A 22,534-nucleotide genomic window follows, 5' to 3' on the forward strand; every position below is an offset into this window, starting at 1 on the left:
TTGAGACTGTTTTTGGGCACTGTAAATAAACGCACTGTTTGCTTCGCATCCAGAGCTCCGCGACTGAGTCCGTATTTTCCCATTACCCGTGACAATATCAATAAATTCCTCATAGTTTTCTTTACTTATTGACATAAGAAATTATAGGTGCCTATGCACTTTGCAGCATGGGTCGCTGTTACAAAGGACCTAATGCACACAGTGCACAAGTCCTCTAGTACAATAAAAAAGACTGGATGTTTAGGTTGTCATTAAAACGGTATAAAGATGATTGAATCCTAAATAACAGAGCAGGGAATTTTCCTTACTCTAAGACACACAATTCCTTAACGTTAATTTACACGAACCTGAAAATATCTGCAAATAGAAAAGGATTCAGTGTTCAGTTACCCTGAGCCACTCCAAGAGCTCCGAACACTCCCACCCTTGTGTCCCTCTTCCAGGAAGGGTATGTCATGTTGTAGTACTCCACAGAATCACCGGTCCAGTCACTCAGCCACAAATTTTGACCAATGAAAGCAGCGGTCTGGGTGAAGTAAATCAGGAAAACCATGGCAGAATATCCCCAGCCCATGGCTCGCAGGTACTGCAGGAACACTGCAAGCTTCACCTGGAAATCAGCGGGAGACGGCACTCAGGAAACAGGCTATCATTTGTTGTAATCTTGTGCTAGTTGTACAAAAACATTTTGTTACCTGTCCTGTTTCCATAGTTTCCTTCTCTATAAGCTTCTGGCCTTTCTGTGGTTCATCAGCATTTGCAGATGTTTTTACGGAAGTATTTCTTCTTAATCTGACACTACAAAATGAAAAAAAATGAAATGGACATTCTGCCAAAGATGCTATTTGAGACAAGCTGTTTCCCTGGTTTCATCTGGTTTCAAGCTCGAACCTGCCATTGCGCTGGCTGTGGCGGATGCTGTTTTCTCGCTCCAGTGTAAGAGAAACAATGTCCTCCGAAGCACCGTCAGATTGGGCATTGTCTCCCCCTGGGAAGAGCTCAATGTCTTCTGCATCCTGGCCCTCACCTAAATTAACAATATACATGGTGTTTTACATATATGGCAGTAATTTATGGCAAACAACATCAACACAAAGTGTCCATAAAAATTGAGTAAAAGGAATTTAATTCATTCATATTTTTGATGTATAATTTTAGCATAGGTTTTGGTTGTACAGCTAACAAAAACATGTGATGTGTGCAGATTATATTCCTAATATACTAAGAAAAGGCTGTAATCACCTGTTTCTGAATTTCTCTGATTGCTCTGCTCTTTGGCATATGTGTCGAGAAACTTAGAAAAAGCTCCTCCACTGGCACGAAGGTTTTCATAGGATCCAACTTCAGAAATGACTCCATTCTCCAAAACCACAATTTCATCCACGTATGGCAGGAAGCTTATGCCATGAGTCACCAGGATACGAGTCTGTATGGTCAGAGATATATGAGACTGAAGTTTCAATTCACCAATCAAATAGGGTTAGATAGGATTTACAATAACATTGTTAATTATTAAAGAAAAGAAAGAAAAAAAACATAAATTATGTTTTAAATATGTTTATAAATTGTATTTATCAAAAAGAAGATATGTTTCAGTTCACAGACTGAATTGACAATAATTGGTTCATCCATCCATCCATCTTCTTCCGCTTTATCCGGGTCGCGGGGACAGCAGCCTAAGCAGAGAAGCCCAGACCTCCCTCTCCCCAGCACCTCCTCTAGCTTTTCCGGGGAACACCAAGTTGTTCCCAGGCCAGCCGAGAGATATAATCTCTCGAGCGTGTCCTGGGTCTGCCCCGGGGCCTCCTCCCAATGGGACATGCCCGAAACACCTCACCCAGGAGGCGCCCAGGAGGCATCCTTGTCAGATGCCTGAACCCCATCAACTGGCTCCTTTTGATGTGGAGGAGCAGCGGCTCTACTCTGAGACCCTCCCAGATGGCTGAACTTCTCACCCTATCTCTAAGGGAGAGGCCAGATACCCTTTGGAGGAAGCTCATTTCTGCCGCTTGTATCTGCGATCTTGTTCTTTCGGTCACTACCCACAGCTCATGACCATAGGTGAGGGTAGGGACGTAGATCGACCAGTAAATTGAGAGCTTTGCTTTTATGCTCAGCGCTCTCTTCACCACAATGGACTGGTTCAGCGTCCGCATCACTGCAGCCGTAGCACCAATCCGTCTATCGATCTCCGGTTCCCTTCTCCCATCACTCGTGAACAAGACCCGGAGATACTCCTCCACTTGGGGCAGGAACTAGTCCCTGACCCAGAGTGGGCACTCCACCCTTTTCCAGCTGAGAACCATGGCCTTAGATTTGGAGGTGCTGATCCTCAATCCCGCTGCTTCACACTCGGCTGCAAACCGTTCCAGTGTGAGCTGGAGGCCATCACCCGATGAAGCCAACAGAACCACATCATCTGCGAAAAGCAGAGATGAGATTCTGAGACCACCTAAGTGAAAGCCCTCCGCCACTTGACTGCGCCTAGAAATCCTGTCCATAAAAATTATGAACAGAATCGGTGACAAAGGGCAGTCCTGGCGGAGCCCATCACCCACCAGGAACAAGTCTGACTTATTGCCGGCTATGCGGACCAAGCTCTTGCAACGGTTGTATAGGGATCGAATGGCCTGTAGCAATGGGCCAGACACCCCATACTCCCGCAGCATCTCCCACAGGACACCCCGAGGGACACAGTCGAATGCCTTCTCCAAGTCCACAAAACACATTTAGACTGGTTGGGCAAACTCCCATGCGCCCTCAAGTATCCTTGAAAGGATAGAGAGCTGGTCCAGTGTTCTGCGACCAGGACGAAAACCGCATTGTTCCTCCTGTATCTGAGGTTCGACTAGCGGAAGAACTCTCCTTTCCAGCACCCTGGCATAGACGTTCCCAGGGAGGCAGAGGAGTGTGATCCCCCTGTAGTTTGAACATACCCTCCGGTCCCCTTTCCAAAAAATTGGGACCACCACCCCTGTCTGCCAGTCCAGGGCTACCGCCCCTGATCTCCACGCAACATAGCAGAGTCGTGTCAGCCAGGACAGGAATAATTGGTTTAATCATTTAAAAATCATTTATAAAGCCAAATCTTTTCTAACTTGTAATTCCACTTCCAAGTGGCTTTTATTCCTTACCTTTCATTATTAGCTATTCAGTTATCTTGGTCATTTAGTGTGATATTTAGCCCATTGAAACCTTTATGGTCCTGGCTAAAATGAGGTAAAACAAGCAACAGCTGGACTATCCTGTGCAGATAGTATTTCATGTCAAGATTCATCAGAAGAAATTAAATAGGGAATGGGCACTTTTTTTTCCTTTAAAAATTATCATTTCACTTTAAAATATCAATTTTGAGTGAAATGTTTAACATATGTTGTTACGCACAAACCTTGTTTTTAAGTATTCCATTGGGTCCAATTACATTTTCAAACAGATGCTTTCCTACATGGGAGTCCACAGCAGACAAAGGGTCATCTAATAGATAAATATCAGCCTGACTGTAGACTGCTCTGGCTAAGCTCACACGCTGCTTTTGACCCCCTGAGAGATTGATACCCTGAAAAGAGAAGAAAAGAGGGGAAAAGAGATACCGGAATTTTCTTTAATGCCAGGAAGCCTTTCCTATATAATAAGAAAAGCTCTTCTGTTTTGCCCCCAAAGGTTGATTCTGTTCATCTGGACGTAGCGTTTTCAGTGTGAGAAACACTTTCCCCAGTCTTATAAACAGTACATTTGCATAATAACTGAAACTAGCACCACTGAAGGAGCAATGGGATGGGAGGTCAGTTCCTTCATCATGATTGTGCAAATTCTCATGACCATTGATCAACAACCAATGATCAAAGCTCACTGGTCAATGGCCACGAGTACCATTCACAGAGAGGTAAATGGCCTCCTGAAAGCCATTAACCCGGACCTCAATGATGAGGATGTTCACATCATCTCGGTTCTTCCCTCGGTTCTGAAGGACAAGCTGGAGAACTCTGGAGTGGACCATCACCTCACTACCTGGATTCTGGACTACCTCACCGACCGACCACAGTATGTGAGGACTCAGGGCTGTGTGTCGGACAGGGTCGTCTGCAGTACGGGGGCCCCACAGGGAACGATTCTGGCTCCGTTCCTCTTCACCATCTACACTGCAGACTTCTCCCACAACTCCACCCAGTGCTTCCTGCAGAAGTTCTCTGATGACTCTGCTATAGTCGGCCTCATCACTGATGGGGACGACAAGGAGTACAGAGGACTGACTCAGGACTTTGTGGACTGGTGCCAGCTGAACTACCTCCAGATCAATGCCAGTAAAACAAAGGAGCTGGTGGTAGACTTCTGCAGGCACAAACATCCTCCACTGCAACCACTGAACATCCAAGGTATGGACATTGAGACTGTGGACAGCTACAGGTACCTTGGTGTTCATCTGAACAACAAACTGGACTGGACTCATAACTCAGACGCCCTCTACAGGAAAGGGCAGAGCAGGCTGTACCTGCTGCGGAGACTCAGGTCGTTTGGAGTGGAGGGCCCACTCCTGAAGACCTTCTATGACTCTGTGGTGGCCTTAGCCATCTTTTATGGTGTGGTCTGCTGGGGCGGCAGCATCTCTTCTGGGGACAGGAAGAGACTGAACAGGCTGATCCGAAGGGCCAGCTCTGTTCTAGGATGCCCTCTGGACCCAGTGGAGGTTGTGAGTGACAGGAGAATGGTGGCTAAGCTGTCATCCCTGCTGGACAACATCTCCCACCCCATGCATGAGACTGTGACAGCACTGAGCAGCTCCTTCAGTGGGAGACTGCGGCACCCACGGTGTGGGACGGAGAGATTTCGCAGGTCTTTCCTCCCCACTGCTGTCAGACTCCACAACAAAGACTTTAACTGATCATACACACACATCCACAAATGTGCAATAACACAAATGTGCAATAATCTTTCTGGCACCGTTGTATTTTTCACTCTGTTGTATATAGCATTTGTATTCTATTTTTATCCTATTGTATATTTTATTCTATTTTATTCTACTGTATATAGTATTCTATTTTTATTCTATTCTGTACAGTTGTGTACTGTATTTATTCTTATTTTATTTTATTCTAAGTGTCCTTCATAACTTTTGCACTGTCCACTTCCTGCTGTGACAAAACAAATTTCCCACGTGTGGGACTAATAAAGGTTATCTTATCTTATCTTATCCTGGACAGGGAGGAACGCTGGTTTGAGCAGGGAGTCAAGGAGGCCATTTACGTGAAAAGGGAAAGACCATCTCTGAATCGAGGAGGGGCCTAAGGGTACATCTTTCGCCATCTTACAATGCTGTGATTGCAGCCATTCCCCAACTCTCTGTGAATGATACTCATGGCCAATGATCAGTGGTCTTTGATCAATGAGCTTTGATCAGTGGTTGTGGATCAATGGTCATGAGAATGTGCATGATCATGATGAAAGGACTGACCTCCCAGCCCATTGTTCCTTCAGTGGGCTGGTTTGATTCATTATGCAAATGTACTGTCTATAAGACTGGGGAAACCTGCAGTCAGCTGAGACTGAAGAAGTCACTTGGATGAGTGACAAAATGTTTCTCCCACTGAAAACGCTACGTCCAGATGAACAGAATCAGGTTTTGGGGATTTACTTACCTGGATGATTGAGCATGGCTCAAGACACTCTTCTGTTTTGTCATTTTTGTCATGTACTTAAGAAACGCATCTTTTTACTTGTGTTTACAATAAACACCATACACAGTATTTGCATACAGGAAAAATATTTGTGTAACCTAAAACCTGAACCATTCAAAGTGTAACTCACTTTCTCTCCAATCTCAGTGAGGTCTCCTCCAGGCAGCAGCTCAAGGTCGCGGGCAAGAGCACAGGCCTGTATTACTTTTTTGAAGTTCTCTTCCTCATGTGGAGATCCAAACAAGATATTATCCCTCAAAGTAGCATTTTGGATCCAGGCTTGCTGTGGTACAAAAGCAAGAGAACCCTGGAAAGAAATAGACTATTACTCAATTACAGATGTCTCACTACATCTGTCTTATCATAAAAAACTGTTTATTCTAACAGTTTATTCTGTGGGTAAAATGGTTTGTGTTATGAGCAAATCATCTGCCTCCACTTCACAAAATTTGTGCAAAAATACACTTCTTTATTCTGCTGTGGCCAAATAATCTCCTTCAATACTGATGAGTTTAGACCAGATTATCAAAACTGCCTTGAATGAATTAGGCTGTTGCTGGTTTTTTTTTGTTTCTGCATCTTTGCTTTGTTTGTTAAAGTCTTTAATGTTTAATTATTGCATTCTTTAAAAAAAATTAAATATTGTATTGTGATTGTTAAAGTCTTATACGCTTTTTGTATTCTAATCCTTCTTGAATCTAACTACAGTATTTTTCGGATTATAAGGCGCACTTAAAATCCTTCAATTTTCTCAAAAATCGACAGTGCGCCTTATGCATGAATTCTGGTTGTGCTTATGCTGGGCAGACACTGTGCGATTTTTTTCAGTCGCGCGATTCAGCTCCTGCTCAAACTGTACGATTGACTTGCAGGGGTTATAAGTTCGTAGGTCACGATGCAGGGTCTCACACTATATGGCCCGATGCTCTGATGCGACCTGAGTGCTCACACTGTGCGTCCATAAAATGAAGGTTATAACAGAAATTCTGTCGCTCTCTCTCCCTCTCTGTCTTTCACTCACACAGACACGCACACCACCACCATCAACTTTGCTAAATTGCTAATGAAAAACATTGATCAGGCAGCTGTGATTGAGCAGCAGTGTAGATCCAACTATTTTCACGGTTGTTGTGGTTGTGATAATTTTGTGAGGCCACATCGAAAAGGCTCGGAGCTTGCCATAGTTCTACAAGTTGTGCCTCCATCGCTTGTGTCCAGATCACACGCTGCACTGCCGTGCTGCGCCGTCTTTTTCGCTGACATTTGTGTTTGCGCGTGCGCAGTGTGAGAAGCTGCGGTGACACCCTCACGACGGTGATCGGGAGCTGGTCGTGAGGTGTTAATCGCTTCTCGTTACCCCACGTAGACTACACGATGCACGACGCACGATGAAAGCCAAAATCGGGCCGATCACCAAAACGGTCGCACGACTCAAAAATCGGCTCAAAATGGGCCAAAAATCGCAGTGTAAGCCCAGCATTACTAACCTCGAACCGATTTTATGTGGCTCTTTAAAATCTGTAAAAATGTTTTAGTATGACTTTGGTAAGCTATGAAGACGCACCGCTTGATGGATTGTCGGAGCATTACGGCTACCATAGTCAGGAGCCTCGCGGAGTAATACGTACTGTGCTTCAACATAATAATCAATAATCAATAATCAACATTGATTTTCTGTGTATTTAAAAAACAAAAAAATAAGGAACATAATTTCCTTAGGGAATAATAAAGTATTCTGATTTTGATAATCTCAGAATAAAGTCTGCCCTGATGAGAGATGAGGGAAGGCTCTGAAGTAAACACTGAAGCAAACTTAATTTGATTAAGCTACAGTCATGCTGCGTGTTGAGTTTTTTTTTGTTTGTTTTTTTTTTTTTAAATAGGTAGTCATTTGTGTGAACATTTGTGTTTTTTCAGTTAAGACCTAATTAGATGTTTTGGATTTTACATGTTTTTTAACGCACACTACAGATACAAAAAAAAGCCAAAACTGCCTTGAACAAATTAGGCTTTTTTTGTTTGTTGTTTCTATATCTTTGCTTTATTAGCTAAAGCCTTTATGTTTAATTATTGCATTCTTAAAAAAAATTAAAATATTGTAATGTGATTGTTAAAGTCTTCTATGCTTTATTGTTTATTTTATGTGTTTGTTTTTGTTTTATTTTGCATGTTTTTTAACGCACACTGATAAATACAAACGGAAAAAAAATCATTACCCTAATGTTGATAAAACCTTTGGTACTGTGCATCTCTCCAAGGAGGGCTGACATAAGAGACGACTTTCCTGACCCAACAGCTCCGACTACGGCAACCAACCGACCAGGCTCAATGTCCAAATTCACACTGGACACACATAATAACTATACTCAATGCTGTGAACACATCAGGGGCAAATAGGCAGACTGGAAAAACTGAAGCAATGCTAAAAAACACATGGTGAAAATCTCAGTTAATTAAGTTAACTAGTAACTTTTTGATGAAAAACACAGACATACTTTTTCAGGAGAGGCTTTGCATCTTTTTCCCAAGCAAAGGAACCATCACATACACTCACAGCAGTATCTAAAAAAATAAAAGCAGACCAAGACAGAGCTTAACAGATGATCTGCACATGTAAGAAACTGTGAGTAAGCTTCAATCTTCAGCTGTAGAACAAGTGCAAATTCTAATGGTGAACATACTGAAACTGGGGTCTTGGCACACAATGTCACTGTCGATGTCTTCCCCTGCCAGAAACTTCTCCAGGCGCGTCTTAGACACTGCTGTCTGAAAATTGAAAGAACAGGTTAAGTTTGATTTTATCACAGGCTTGATACATGTGCTTCATGTAGGTCTGTTCACTTACTTGCACAATGGAAGCAATGAGCATGGGCAGCATGGCAAGAGGAGCTCGGAGGATGTTGAAGAGAGAGATGGAAGTAAAAGCTCTCTCAGCAGTTAACACATTATCGTTGCTCACACTAACAAATACTGCAAACGTGGCCAGAGAAACCTGCAAGAACAGATAGTTTAAGAAAAGTTTGTTTACCATTTGATTCTAGTCTCTGTGAAGCTCCTTGACAGAACTCACCAGAGCTGGACTGCAGTGGAAGATAAGGATGGAGATGGACTGTAGGTAGGTAAACCTTTTCATGACTTTTAGTTCTTCCCCTCTAATGTCTTCCACCTGCTTCTGGAAGGATGGCTCCCAAGCATACAGCTTCAGAATCTGGTGGGAGACAAAAGAAAAAGACAGGGAGGAGGCAGTGAGGCAGGAGGGAGGGTGGGGCAGCAGAGCACTTATTGTTCATGACGTCTCTGCAGTTTCATGAAGCATCAAAGTCTTAGATGTGAGGAAGGCATCTACATACACCATGAATACACTGAACAAAAGAGCTCACCTTGATCCCATTTAGAATTTCATTCATGATTTTCATTCTCTTATCTTTAAACTTCATGTTCTCTATCTGAAAAGAGACACAATGTAGCTCATGTTAAACAGGCAATAAGACAATACTTAAATAAAGTGTTTTGAAAAGCGATTTATTCTATCTAATTCATTTGAAAAAAAAAAAAACAAGTAACTTTTTCACCAGCACGAATCGCATGTTGAAAGTTACAGAGATTACTTTCTTCACATTAATGTTAATATTTATTAAACTCCAAAGAAATTTTGGGTCTTTTTATAGAAGGGAGACTGGTCTATGAGAGCAAATCTGAATGTTGACTGTGAGACACGTGGCTGAGCCTGCATGCTATGTCACTCAATTGTCCAACTACTTTTGAGCCTCTGAAAGTGGGGGACTGTATCAAAATCTATTAAACCGTCAATGCAATACTTTAGTTAAACATCTTGAATAAAACTTTAAAATTTGCCATTTAATCTCATTTTGATTATTTGATTTAGAATCTCACACAGAGGTTTACAGAAGCAAAGAAGATTTGGCAAGTATTTCCCCTGACCTGGAGTTTTCTGGCCTTGGTTGCTAGCAGTGCATTGGTTGGAATTATTAACACCATGACTCCCAGTCCTGCCAACACAGAAGGTCCTAACTCCAGCCACAGGAAAACAATGGATATGATGATCTGCAGAGGGCAGGACCACAGCAGGTGGATAGAGGTGGTCACATCATTGAAGCGCTGGGCATCTGCTGACATCAGGTTCAGTGTTTCCCCTACTGTTGACTCCTTACGAGTATCATTGGACACCACTAATGCCTTAGAAAAGGAATAAAAAGGGGCATATTAATTATAAAGTGGGGTGAAAATTAAGTAAGAGAAGCATATAAGTGATATTTCTTCTTGATTTTTTTCTTACTCCGGTCCTGGCCTCCCTGCACTGGCTTCCAATTGAATTTAGGATTCATTTTAAAGTTCTTTTATTGGTTTTTAAATCTTTAAATGGTCTGGCACCTGCATATATGTCTGATTCGCTGAAGCCCTATGTCCCCACTCGTTCGCTCCGGTCAGCTGAGCAGCTGTTGCTCTCAGTCCCCAAATCACGGCTGAAACTGAGAGGAGACCGAGCGTTCTCTATTGTGGCTCCTAAGCTTTGGAATAATCTTCCTCTTCACATTAGGCAATCGACATCAGTGCTGGTTTTTAAATCTAGATTGAAAACGCATTTTTATTCACTAGCTTTTGACTCAGTGGTTGACTGACTTGTATTTACTTATATTTTATTGTTTTCGCTATGTTTATTATTTTATCGTATTTATTATTCTTATGGTATCTATTATGTTTCTATTGTTCAGCACTTTGGTCAGCCTTGTGTGTTTTTAAAGTGCTATATAAATAAACGATGATGATGATGATGGTGATGTATGTTTTTGTATATAAGAAAAGCAGGAGATGGATCTTCATGTCACTTAAAAAAAAGCCCATTACCCTACTCTAACTCTATATATTGGGGGGGAAAAAAAGCACAGCTGACTTTCTTTTAGAAATAATGTAAATAGTTTTTGATGTCTAAGGAGTATTTTCTTCATTTCCTGATTTCCAAGATTTGGTAAAACTTAATAAAACGTCATAAAAACAAAAATTATGTATTCTGATTGGCTATACAATCAGGGTTTTCACCATTAGTGACTGAGAACTCACAAAATTAATCATTGAGATCATTCGTAAAAGTATTGATGGAAACTAGAGCTACAGACTAACACAGGTTTTTTCTGTGACAAGTACAGTGGCTTGCAAAAGTATTCGGCCCCCTTGAACTTTCCCACATTTTGTCACATTACAGCCACAAACATGAATCAATTTTATTGGAATTCCATGTGAAAGACCAATACAAAGTGGTGTACACGTGAGAAGTGGAACGAAAATCATACATGATTCCAAACATTTTTTACAAATAAAAAACTGCAAAGTGGGGTGTGCGTAATTATTCAGCCCCCCTTTGGTCTGAGTGTAGTCAGTTGCCCGTAGACATTGCCTGATGACTGCTAATGACTAAATACAGTGCACCTGTGTGTAATCTAATGTCAGTACAAATACAGCTGCTCTGTGACGGCCTCAGAGGTTGCCTAAGAGAATATTGGGAGCAACAACACCATGAAGTCCAAAGAACACACCAGACAGGTCAGGGATAAAGTTATTGAGAAATTTAAAGCAGGCTTAGGCTACAAAAAGATTTCCCAAGCCTTGAACATCCCACGAAGTACTTTTCAAACGATCATTCAGAAATGGAAGGAGTATGGCACAACTGTAAACCTACCAAGACAAGGCCGTCCACCTAAACTCACAGGCCGAACAAGGAGAGCGCTGATCAGAAATGCAGCCAAGAGGCCCATGGTGACTCTGGACGAGCTGCAGAGATCTACAGCTCAGGTGGGGGAATCTGTCCATAGGACAACTATTAGTTGTGCACTGCACAAAGTTGGCCTTTATGGAAGAGTGGCAAGAAGAAAGCCATTGTTAACAGAATACCATAAGAAGTCCCGTTTGCAGTTTGCCACAAGCCATGTGGGGGACACAGCAAACATGTGGAAGAAGGTGCTCTGGTCAGATGAGACCAAAATGGAACTTTTTGGTCAAAATGCAAAACGCTATGTGTGGCGGAAAACTAACACTGCACATCACTCTGAACACACCATCCCCACTGTCAAATATGGTGGTGGCAGCATCATGCTCTGGGGGTGCTTCTCTTCAGCAGGGACAGGGAAGCTGGTCAGAGTTGATGGGAAGATGGATGGAGCCAAATACAGGGCAATCTTGGAAGAAAACCTCTTGGAGTCTGCAAAAGACTTGAGACTGGGGCGGAGGTTCACCTTTCAGCAGGACAACGACCCTAAACATAAAGCCAGGGCAACAATGGAATGGTTTAAAACAAAACATATCCATGTGTTAGAATGGCCCAGTCAAAGTCCAGATCTAAATCCAATCCAGAATCTGTGGCAAGATCTGAAAACTGCTGTTCACAAACGCTGTCCATCTAATCTGACTGAGCTGGAGCTGTTTAGCAAAGAAGAATGGGCAAGGATTTCAGTCGCTAGATGTGCAAAGCTGGTAGAGACATACCCTAAAAGACTGGCAGCTGTAATTGCAGCAAAAGGTGGTTCTACAAAGTATTGACTCAGGGGACTGAATAATTATGCACACCCCACTTCTCAGTTATTTATTTGTAAAAAATGTTTGGAATCATGTATGATTTTCGTTCCACTTCTCACGTGTACACCACTTTGTATTGGTCTTTCATGTGGAATTCCAATAAAAATTGATTCATGTTTGTGGCTGTAATGTGACAAAATGTGGAAAAGTTCAAGGGGGCCGAATACTTTTGCAAGCCACTGTATGTGCTGATAAAAGTTCTTTAAAACTGAAAGGTCTGACAACTGACTTAAGCAGAAAATTATGACTAGTAATTTTTTTCTTCTAATGTGTAACAGTAAATTATATTATACAGCATTTGATTATTTTTTCACACCAATGTCAATAAATGGTGTTCTGTCACTCTTGTTTTTACCTTTTTATACACAGCAGCCATAAGTGCAGTGCGAACCTTCATCCCCAGCACATGGCAGCGCTGGAAATACTGCTGTAGGGTCAGAGACTGTAGCAGAGCCACCACCATCAGCAACACTGCATACAAATAGCCCTCCCAGGCATATCTGGATTTGTCCTGAGTGAACGAGATCATCAATCTAGGAAAAACAGAAAAAAAGAAAAAAAAACATGCTAATCTCCTGCTTCATCTTTAGCACTTATCTAACAGTTTCCTCATTTCATCCTGCCACTCCTGTTATCGGTTATGAATGACTAGTGTCAACACATGAGGGACAGAGAGACATCAAAGACCCCCTGCCTTCTTCTCATCACATCGGAGAGAAGGTGAAAAGGCTTGACATCCAGTTTCTTTAAGTGATTTATAGTTTTAATCTTTATTTTTATCCTCATTTTTTAATCATTTTTTATTTTTGTTTCAAGATAAATCAAAATATAAGTTGATCAATATGTTAAATGAGAAATGTAGTTTGAGTAGTGAAACAGTCTAGATTTTGTGTCTGTGGACATGATCCAGCTTAGATCTTTACCTATTGGTGTCAGCACTGTGGAGGATGTGTCTTAAATGTTCAAATGTCATGAGATTTTCTATGTTAAGAATAACGAAGAAAATGTAATGAAGGGATTTTGAAGTAAACTTTGATAAATCAAATAGATAGTGTGTGGTTGGACATCAGATGATCTTATGTCAACAATGTGTTTGAATGACTAGATAGGAGGAGAGAGAAGGGGGGGCAAATAGGCACTTGGCTGAGTATAAAAGAGAGCGCCCAGAAGCATTCTTTGCTCTTCCCTTCGTCTGCTGTGAGATGAACAGTTCAGAAGATTGGATCTCAAAGTGAACTTTGTGCCTGACGGAGGCCAGGACTACAGAACACTGAGATAAACACATCTTCAGAGCTGGATGTGCCTGTGTCCTCTCCAATGTTAAGAACAAACTCAGCATTAACTCACTAAAATTTCCTACAATTAAAGTCTAAATTGCTGATATTCGCCTTTTAACCCGTTGTGAAACAGTACAGGTAAAAATCTGAGTATTAACCCATTTTAATGTAAATAGCTCTTACAGGTTACTTCAGCCATTTACACATAACATACCTTTGAGGCCTACTGTCAAGCCCTCTAAAGCTAACCCACTTAAATACCAAGTGCACCAATAAAGAGGTGAGCCGCTGTAACTATGTGTCTGACGGAGGCCAGGACTACAAGGCTACTCAGGTCCCCGGATTTTATCAGATAAGCAGGAAAGACATACAGACGATTTTGAAACCGTTAAAGCTGGGCGAGCCCCCTCAGCCACATCAGCCCCATCTGAACTCTGCATTGCCTGCTGGGTAATACTCATCCAGCGATTAGAACTTCTTAAACAGAGAGCTGACCCAGACTTCCTGTATTGGGGTGCTGGTCCCGCAGACTGACAATAGTGAATAGTTAACACAAAGGATTTTACAAGGTAACTGCAAGTGAATTTAAAAACAAAAAAAAAAACTTAAGAGAGAACGAAATGGATTTAAAAAAATGTTTACCCAAATTTGGGAAAACTGTTACATCTGTGACAGATAATTGTATAAATTCCTTTCCTTTTGTTAAGGAATATATATATATTTTTAGTACTTATTTTCTTATTATTTTGTCTTATGCAGGCCAGTATATTAGGAGGCCACTTTTCACTCATTAAGTGTGTTAAATTCATAAATAGCTGAGCAAGACTGGAACACTGTGCAGAACAGGAAGTCTTGCGCAGAGCTCCAGCGGCAGAGTGTAGCGCAGAAGTTGTTTTGATCGAAACTGTGTGTGACGTGTAAGTACCAAAATAACAGGAGGAGGGAGCCGACTATAATATAGGCTATAGGCTTCTAATGCTTCAGATCTGCAGATGCTTACCAACGTGCGGATCTCTCTTCCGGAAGATAATATATTGAATAAAATGATTATAAATACTTTGACCACTCTGAGTCTGCATCTTCTCTGTCCAGTAGAAGAATAAAAAGAACTGGGTTCAATACTTTCCTTTTCTTTTTGAAAAGTATGCATCAGAAAGTCAGAACAGTGAACTATTAAGAGACCACTGTAGTCCACTGCAGGGTACAACACAGCTGAGTTGCTGGTTTAAGTCCAGCGACATTGTACAAGCACAACATTGTTCTTCTCTTAAATCTGTTGTTTTATTTCTGTAACGTTCTGTAATATCTTACTCACTTAAGAAGCTGAGGACTGACAAAGGTTAACACATCCTGCAGAAGTTTGAAGCAGACAGATTCAATAAGAATCCTTTTAAAGGTCTTGTAAATGGTGGTAATCAGCCATGAATTGGGATAGTTCTCTTCCTCCTTATTGTCCTTTTTCTTCTTTTCATCTTCTCTCTTCCCCCTTTCCTCCTAAAGGAACAGATCGTTCAAGCACAGTTGATGAGATTTATTCAGAAAAAAAACATAGTGATGTTGATTAGTGGTGTTAGTAAAATCCGTTTGGAGTGTAGCTCAATATAGTGTACATGTGAGTGGAAGTGCTTTTGTTTGAATGCTCTCACCATCATTAGTACATCCTGACTGACTCCTTTCCCCAGACCACTGGAAAGCCCATTTTGCTGTGGGTCTTCCTGGGCACTGTCTCTGGTTTTAGCTGATTTCTTTTTCATCTTGTTCTGGAAGCGGACCCTAGCTGCATCCAACTCAGGCTTCATGAAATGCTGGAAACGCTCATTGATGAAAGCAGTGTTATCACTCTCATTCAGATCCCACATGTCCTCCTGAACCAGAGGTTGTTTGTAGCCTTTTAAAACCATACTGTAAAAACAATGAGAACTTTGAAGACATGGAGCACATATGTAGGTGCTTGTTAAGATTCCTACTATACTGACTTTAATGTTACCTGTTTAACCAGTTTAAAGTAATTCTGCTCAAAAATGCTGCACCTGCTTCAGGATTCTGTGGATAAAAACAAGATTAACGTCCGACTCCTTATGAACTTTGCCCTCTGAAAACAAACAAACAAAACCAATAACAAATAAAGGGTACCTTTTTTATAAAGTCTTTAGCTTCTGGGGGAATATCAGCCACAGTAGAAAGAACTAGTGCAATCAGTTCAAGCCCAAAAGAAATGTAGAAAAGGCTGAAACGTGGGACATCACGGACCTCGCCCTAATTTCCAAAAATAAGAGAAAGAAAAACTTTAAAGGGTCCTGAAAAAAACAGAAAACGGTGTGTTATGCAACATATGGAGAGCTAAAAGTCAAACATATCAAATTATTGCACCATGTCTGAGTAAATCTACTATTTGTCTTCTACTTTAAATCCAACTTGATCAAATGTCTTCACTCATACCAGTCTGAGAGCCTCTCGTAGGAGGGTCTGGAAAGGAAAGATGTCACACACTACAAGGAGCAACCAGAAGAGGAAAAGAGAGGCAGAGTCTATTGCTCCTGCCCGTCTTAATCCTTCATGGCAAAGCAGGACAAGGATCTAACAAAGAAGACACATCACAACATAAAAAACAAATCCTTTCAAATTTAAATAAATAAATATAAAGTTTGCTCTATTTACCCATGTGACTGCAAATAAAACTGGATTTGCGTAGTATACACCAGCATTTTTTGAAGATTGGTCACTGTTTGGGCCAAAATCTTCTCCTAGTGTGACTCCCAGGTGTGCTATGGCCGTCAGGAACAACAGAGACACCACAAGCTGAAGGAAGAAAACACAGACCAGACAGGAGAATAAATCATGTTATTTTATGCAAAAAAAAACCTTTTTATAATCATTTGCATAAACTTTTAACCAATACTATGTTTATACCATGTGATAACAAATACTTAAAACTAAGTTCTTTCCCTTCATTCCTTCAAGGTTTTAGAGAAGTGATAACAGATGCTTAAAATACGCAGCGCTGGAATGACACATCTCTTTGCCCTTTTGCTGTAAATGACTTGTCCTTTCCATGTTAGAACATTTCATACACAGTATATGCATTTATAATAAACTCACAGAGACAGGCCTCTTGGTGTTTTTGACCATAACAGAGAATTTACACTATATGTGTTTTAGTTTCAATGTATACACTCTTTTCTTACATTGACCTTTGGAAAAACATTTCTCTTTTCATATTATTCCAGTCCTCGAGGGCCAGTGTTCCCAAATTTTTCCATGTGTCCCTGCTGCAACACATCTGAATAAAATTTAGTAGGTCATAGGTTGTCAAACTGTGGTACGCATACCACTGGTGGTACATGGGCTCCCTCTAGTGGTGCGCGGGAAGTCTCTAAATTTTTTTGAAGACTGAATAATATACCATGTTCTGATTGAGGGATTTCTGAAAAATTAAAACGTAAAGCTCTCCTATCACTTTCGACATAAATGACGACAGGAAACTAAACAGCAGTGACATTTATATGGTTACTGTAGTTGGACTAGCTGGTATATAATGATGTGCTATGTGGTGGCTAGCTACACAGCTATGGTTAGCATAATATAAACACAGTGAAGCTGGAGGATGAACGCTAACTTTTTTCAACTCGACAAAAGTTAACGTGAGGTTTCCCAGTGTTTAGGGACAAATGCAATCACATGTCAGGATGATGTAAATGGACCAAACGTGAGTCAGGGGAACTACTGAGATAATCCATTCACAATACGAGGTTGGTCATTAATATACTGCTACATGGGCTGGGCTGTTGTTACATTGTAAGGTTTTAAAAACTGAGTTTTAAAATGAATAGTGGTAATAAAAACCGAGAGAGGTCGACAGTGATCACTGCCTTTTTTTAGGGGCTTGTTCAGATTAAGTAGGACAAGATACAAAGCATTAAACATGTTAAAAACACAACAGCCTTAATAAATGCAGAGTAGTTTTGACCCGAAGGCAGGGTTCATCACTTAAAGACTGGATATGCCACCTGCTGTGAATGTTTTAATGCAGTACAGTTGTTATTATTATCACTTGTCACATCCTGTTTATGACAGTTAAAATAAATAACATTCACATAAGAAATAAAATTGTCTCGCGTAAACTGTATATGGTGTTAAATAGGCCTATGCTACTGTACTTTAAAGATAAGATAAGATAAGATAAGATAAGATAACCTTTATTAGTCCCACACATGGGAAATTTGTTTTGTCACAGCAGGAAGTGGACAGTGCAAAAGTTAGAGTACAATAAGAATAAAATACTGTACACAACTGTACAGAATAGAATAAAATACTATATACAGTAGAATAAATAGAATAAAATATACAATAGGATAAAAATAGAATACAGATGCTTTATACAACTGAGTAAAAATACAACTTTGTCGGAAAAAGAGTATTGCACTAAGTGTTATTGCACATGTGTGGATGTGTGTGTTTGATCAGTTGGAGTCTTTGTTGTGGAGTCTGACAGCAGTGGGGAGGAAAGACCTGCGAAATCTCTCCGTCCCACACCGTGGGTGCCGCAGCCTGCCACTGAAGGAGCTGCTCAGTGCTGTCAGAGTCTCCTGCATGGGGTGGGTCATAATGGTGGTACTTTAAGGGCCATGTATTTTATCAGGTGCTACTCATTGTGGAACCACTGTAGTAGGTCATTAGCAAGACTCTATAGAACTTGACTACATGCTGAGGTGGCAATTCAGCAATTTGATTCATGTTACAGCAGCTCAAGAGTGAATGAACATGGTGCAATAAAAGTAGTTTTAGAAGTACTTTTTCCCCGTTTTTTTTAAAACGTACACTTTTATTTAAATTTACTTGAGTAGGGTTTGGGATTGCCACCTCAGCATGCAGTCAAGGCATCAGAATAATATAGGAAAATAATGAAAAAGCCTAACCATAGGTGCAGTTGTAAAGAGGTTTGCACAGTCTGTAAAATGAGTAATATATGTATTGATTGTGTATTTCATTGTGTAGCTATTTTTCTGTATTTGAAAATGCATTTGTGAACTAGCATGAAGTGTGGAAAGAGGGGAATGTTAATGCAATACTGAGAAACCCTCAGATTAAAGTGAAAACTAATCTTTAATTAGGATGATTACAGTCCATAGGGGGAAATGAACAGCAAAAATCAAGCTTTTTCAGAGAATTTGGAGCACTTGAAGGCAGGTTAACAAATGACCTGACAAAGAACAAAGGAAATAGGTTATAAAAACCACACATAAGAATGAAGGGAAATGGACATAGCTGGGGAACAAAGCACAACTTAAAAAGAAAGCAAAACTAAATGCAAGAGACAGGAGACAAATGACTAGCAAAATAAAAACAAAACAAAACAGGGAATGAGAAACAATAGTTTGAAAGAGGGAGACAAGAACTTTATAGAATGAAGAACATTGAATGAGCACATTGAGCAAACACTGAGAGAAAAACTTCAAAGTTCTACAATCAGGACTACGGTAACTTTGTACTTCTACGTAGTTCTACAAAGGTCCCTGCAAAGTCACAGAAAATGTTAGTGGTAACGGTAAACAAAACCTTTAAAGCACTGTAATTTTTCATACTTGCAAACTGCTACACAGCGTGCAGATTGGCAATGTGCCTCATTTTTGTGTAGGTCCTGATAGTGTCTGTGAAGGTTCTCAGTCATCCAGGTCATCGTAGTCTAAGGAGCTTGGAAAGAAAAGCATCTGGACTTCTGTAAGTTGCTTGAAGAGGTTTCACCTCTCATCCAAGAAGCTTCTTCAGTTCTAAGGTCAAATGGTGGAGAGTCCCAGATTTAAACCCAGTGGGAGTATCCCCCCAAAGAGGGACAAAAGAACCCCCTGATGATCCTCTACCTAATCACATGAGCCAAGGTGTGAAAACGGGAGTGGGTCACAATCAGCCAGGGTTTCGGGTGTGCTCATTGTGAAACCTGGCCCCACCCTATCATGTGATTTCCTGAGGTCAGATGGCCCAGGGTGTGAGTGGGCGTTAAGGCATCTGGGAAGGGATCTCAAAACTGGATTATAGATGGCAGACAGTTGGTGTCATAAGCCACCGCCTCTGTTCAAAGATGGTCGCTCACAGTGGACATAAATGGCTTCTTTCACTCCTCTTTCAAACCATCTGTCCTCTCTGTCCAAAATGTGAACATTGGCATCCTCGAAAGAGTGACCTTTGTCCTTTAGATGCAGATGGACTGCTGAGTCTTGTCCCGTGGAGGTGGCTCTTCTATGTTGTGCCATGCGCTTGTGAAGTGGCTGTTTGGTCTCTCCAATGTAGAGGTCTGGGCATTTCTCGCTACACTGTACAGCATACACCACATTGTTAAGTTTGTGTTTTGGAGTTTTGTCTTTGGTGAACCAGTTTTTGTCTGAGTGTGTTGCTGGGTCTGAAATGCACTGGGATGTCGTGCTTGGAGAAAACTTGTCATGAACCGAAGTTCAGTGCACAAGCTGGACCCAGACGCAGAGACAACACGCACAGGAGTATGAAAAATTAAACTTTATTTCAACTAAAGGTGTCCCGGAAGGGTCAAAGGACGCAGTAATCGGGACTGCGGGAGGCTGCAACAGAAAGAGGAAGAGAATTACTGGGGAGCGGGGAAAACAGCAGCATACGTGGGGGAGAGTATGAGTCTTACAGTCAAAGCGGGGCAGTGGAAGCCGGAGGGAGGGGTGAGGGTCCGCGGGGGAGCTCCAGGAAAGTTGAGGTGATTGGTGCCGGAGGCGATCCAAACTCCAGACGGGCAGGTGGACAGGCAGGTGGCTCAAAAACACGCCGAGCTGTTACCGCTGTGAGACGACTAACGGACTGGCGTGGAGCAGCTGGCTGGGCTGGATCAAACAGTCCACCTGATAATTGCCTGGGATGGGATGCAGGTGTGGAGTTAACAGCCACACCCGTGGGCGTGGGCATCCCGTCAGCTCCTCGGACACCGGGCTGCGGACCATGACAGTCCCCCCCCCTCAAGGGTCGCCCCCAGGCGACCGGCCGGACTGCTGCCTGCGGAGAGAAGCATGGAAGGCAGAGATGAGACAAGGATCCAGAACGAAGGAGCGCGGGACCCAGAGGCGGTCCTCTGGGCCGTACCCCTCCCAGTCCACTAGATATTGCCAGCCCCGCCCGCGCCGGCGCGCATCCAAGATCCGCCGGACCGCGTAGGCCGGATGGCCGCCGACGAGCCGTGCGGGAGGAGGGGGCTCGGGAGGAGGGCACAGAGGGCTGTGGCGGGCCGGTTTAATCTGAGAGACATGGAACGTGGGATGCACTCGCTAAGAGGCCGGAAGCTGGAGCCTGACTGCCACCGGATTGATGATGCGTTCTACCTCATACGGCCCAATGAAGCGAGGAGCCAGTTTCCGAGACGAGCCCCGAAGCGAGATGTTCCCAGCTGCCAACCAGACCTTCTGTCCAGGCTGATATTCAGGGGCCGGGGCACGGCGGCGATCGGCATAGTGCGCGTGCCGTTCCTTTGCGCGAAGGAGGGCTCGGCGAACGCTGCGCCACACTCGTTGGCAGCGCCGGAGGTGATGTGGAGCTAATGGTACGGAGAGAGCTAGTTCCTCTTCGGGAAAGAGCGGAGGCTGATAACCGAGGGACGCTTCGAATGGAGATAAACCGGTGGAGGATGAGGTAAGAGTGTTATGGGCGTACTCCACCCAGGGCAGGTAAGTGACCCAAGAGGAGGGATTTTGACTTGCTACGCACCTTAGCATGGTCTCCAGCTCCTGATTTAGACGTTCGGTCTGTCCGTTGGACTGCGGGTGGTAACCGGAGCTCAGATTGACCCTAGCGCCTAGAATGGAGCAAAAGATCTTCCACACTTGTGAGGAGAACTGGGGACCTCGATCGGAGACAATTTCAAGGGTAATTCCGTGGAGTCTAAAAACATCGGTAATCAACGTTTGGGCCGTTTCAGCGGCAGAAGGCAGCTTTGCCAGTGGGATGAAGTGAGCGGCCTTAGAGAACCTGTCTACGACGGTGAGAACGACACACTTTCCGGAGGAGTTAGGGAGACCGGTAACAAAATCAAGGGAGATGTGAGACCATGGCCGGTGGGGTGTAGTGAGCGGGTGAAGCTGACCTACGGGGTGCTTAGTGGATGACTTGTTGCGCGCACAGACGGCACAAGCAGACACATATGCCTTCACGTCCTTTATTAGTGACTTCCACCAGAAATGTCTTCTAAGGAGGTGTATCGTTCTACTCACGCCTGGGTGGCACGAGAACTGTGCGGTATGGATCCAGTGAATGACCGCCCCACGGGCGGCAGCGGGCACGAAGCGCCGCCCAGGTGGTCCGGTACCTGGATCAGGGTCCCCTGGGAGAGCTTGGTGAATGGTCTCCTCAACGTCCCAGGTGAGAGCGCCCACCACGCAGGCGGCGGGTAGGACGGTGGCAGGAGAGGGTGCTTCATTGTCGGAGGAATACTGACGAGAGAGCGCGTCGGGCTTGATATTCCGTGACCCTGGACGGTAGGAGAGAGTGAAGTTAAAGCGAGTGAAGAATAGAGACCAGCGGGCTTGGCGTGGATTTAACCTTTTGGCAGTTCTGAGGTACATTAGATTCTTATGGTCTGTCCATATGAGGAAAGGCTGTTCAGCCCCCTCCAACCAGTGGCGCCATTCCTCTAAGGCGAGCTTAATAGCCAGGAGCTCCCTGTCGCCGATGTTGTAGTTCCTCTCCATGGGGGTGAGTCGGCGCGAGAAGTAGGCGCAGGGCAGGAGTTTACCTTGAGGCCCGGATCGCTGGGAGAGAACTGCTCCAACTCCGGCATCAGACGCGTCAACCTCTACGATAAACTGCTTAGAAGTGTCAGGATGGGTTAGAACGGGTGCGGATGTGAATAATTGCTTTAATTTAATGAAGGCTGCGTGGGCCTCTGGGGGCCAGGTGAAAGGTACTTTAGATGAGGTGAGCTGGGTGAGAGGCGCGGCCACTCGGCTGTAGTTCCGAACGAAGCGGCGATAAAAGTTTGCGAACCCGAGGAAG

General features: G+C 43.0%; 1 protein-coding gene across 1 annotated transcript in view; it reads right to left on the reverse strand.

The window, feature by feature from the left end:
• LOC134640418 (ATP-binding cassette sub-family C member 2-like) overlaps window positions 1–22,534 on the reverse strand; it is a 42,138-nt gene that overhangs the window by 12,849 nt on the left and 6,755 nt on the right. The window contains exons 3-22 of the mRNA XM_063492214.1: window positions 16,196–16,336; window positions 15,977–16,114; window positions 15,671–15,793; window positions 15,525–15,580; window positions 15,184–15,439; window positions 14,853–15,031; window positions 12,616–12,793; window positions 9,615–9,869; window positions 9,053–9,118; window positions 8,743–8,880; window positions 8,518–8,664; window positions 8,354–8,438; window positions 8,168–8,234; window positions 7,889–8,015; window positions 5,803–5,979; window positions 3,389–3,556; window positions 1,243–1,426; window positions 892–1,027; window positions 696–798; window positions 391–610 (exon numbers count right to left, since the gene is read on the reverse strand). Coding sequence (XP_063348284.1) covers window positions 391–610; window positions 696–798; window positions 892–1,027; window positions 1,243–1,426; window positions 3,389–3,556; window positions 5,803–5,979; window positions 7,889–8,015; window positions 8,168–8,234; window positions 8,354–8,438; window positions 8,518–8,664; window positions 8,743–8,880; window positions 9,053–9,118; window positions 9,615–9,869; window positions 12,616–12,793; window positions 14,853–15,031; window positions 15,184–15,439; window positions 15,525–15,580; window positions 15,671–15,793; window positions 15,977–16,114; window positions 16,196–16,336 — 2,944 coding nt within the window. The remainder of the gene's footprint in view (window positions 1–390; window positions 611–695; window positions 799–891; window positions 1,028–1,242; window positions 1,427–3,388; window positions 3,557–5,802; window positions 5,980–7,888; window positions 8,016–8,167; window positions 8,235–8,353; window positions 8,439–8,517; window positions 8,665–8,742; window positions 8,881–9,052; window positions 9,119–9,614; window positions 9,870–12,615; window positions 12,794–14,852; window positions 15,032–15,183; window positions 15,440–15,524; window positions 15,581–15,670; window positions 15,794–15,976; window positions 16,115–16,195; window positions 16,337–22,534) is intronic.

The sequence above is a fragment of the Pelmatolapia mariae genome, linkage group LG13, assembly GCF_036321145.2.
Source record: "Pelmatolapia mariae isolate MD_Pm_ZW linkage group LG13, Pm_UMD_F_2, whole genome shotgun sequence".
NCBI classification, from domain to species: domain Eukaryota; kingdom Metazoa; phylum Chordata; class Actinopteri; order Cichliformes; family Cichlidae; genus Pelmatolapia; species Pelmatolapia mariae.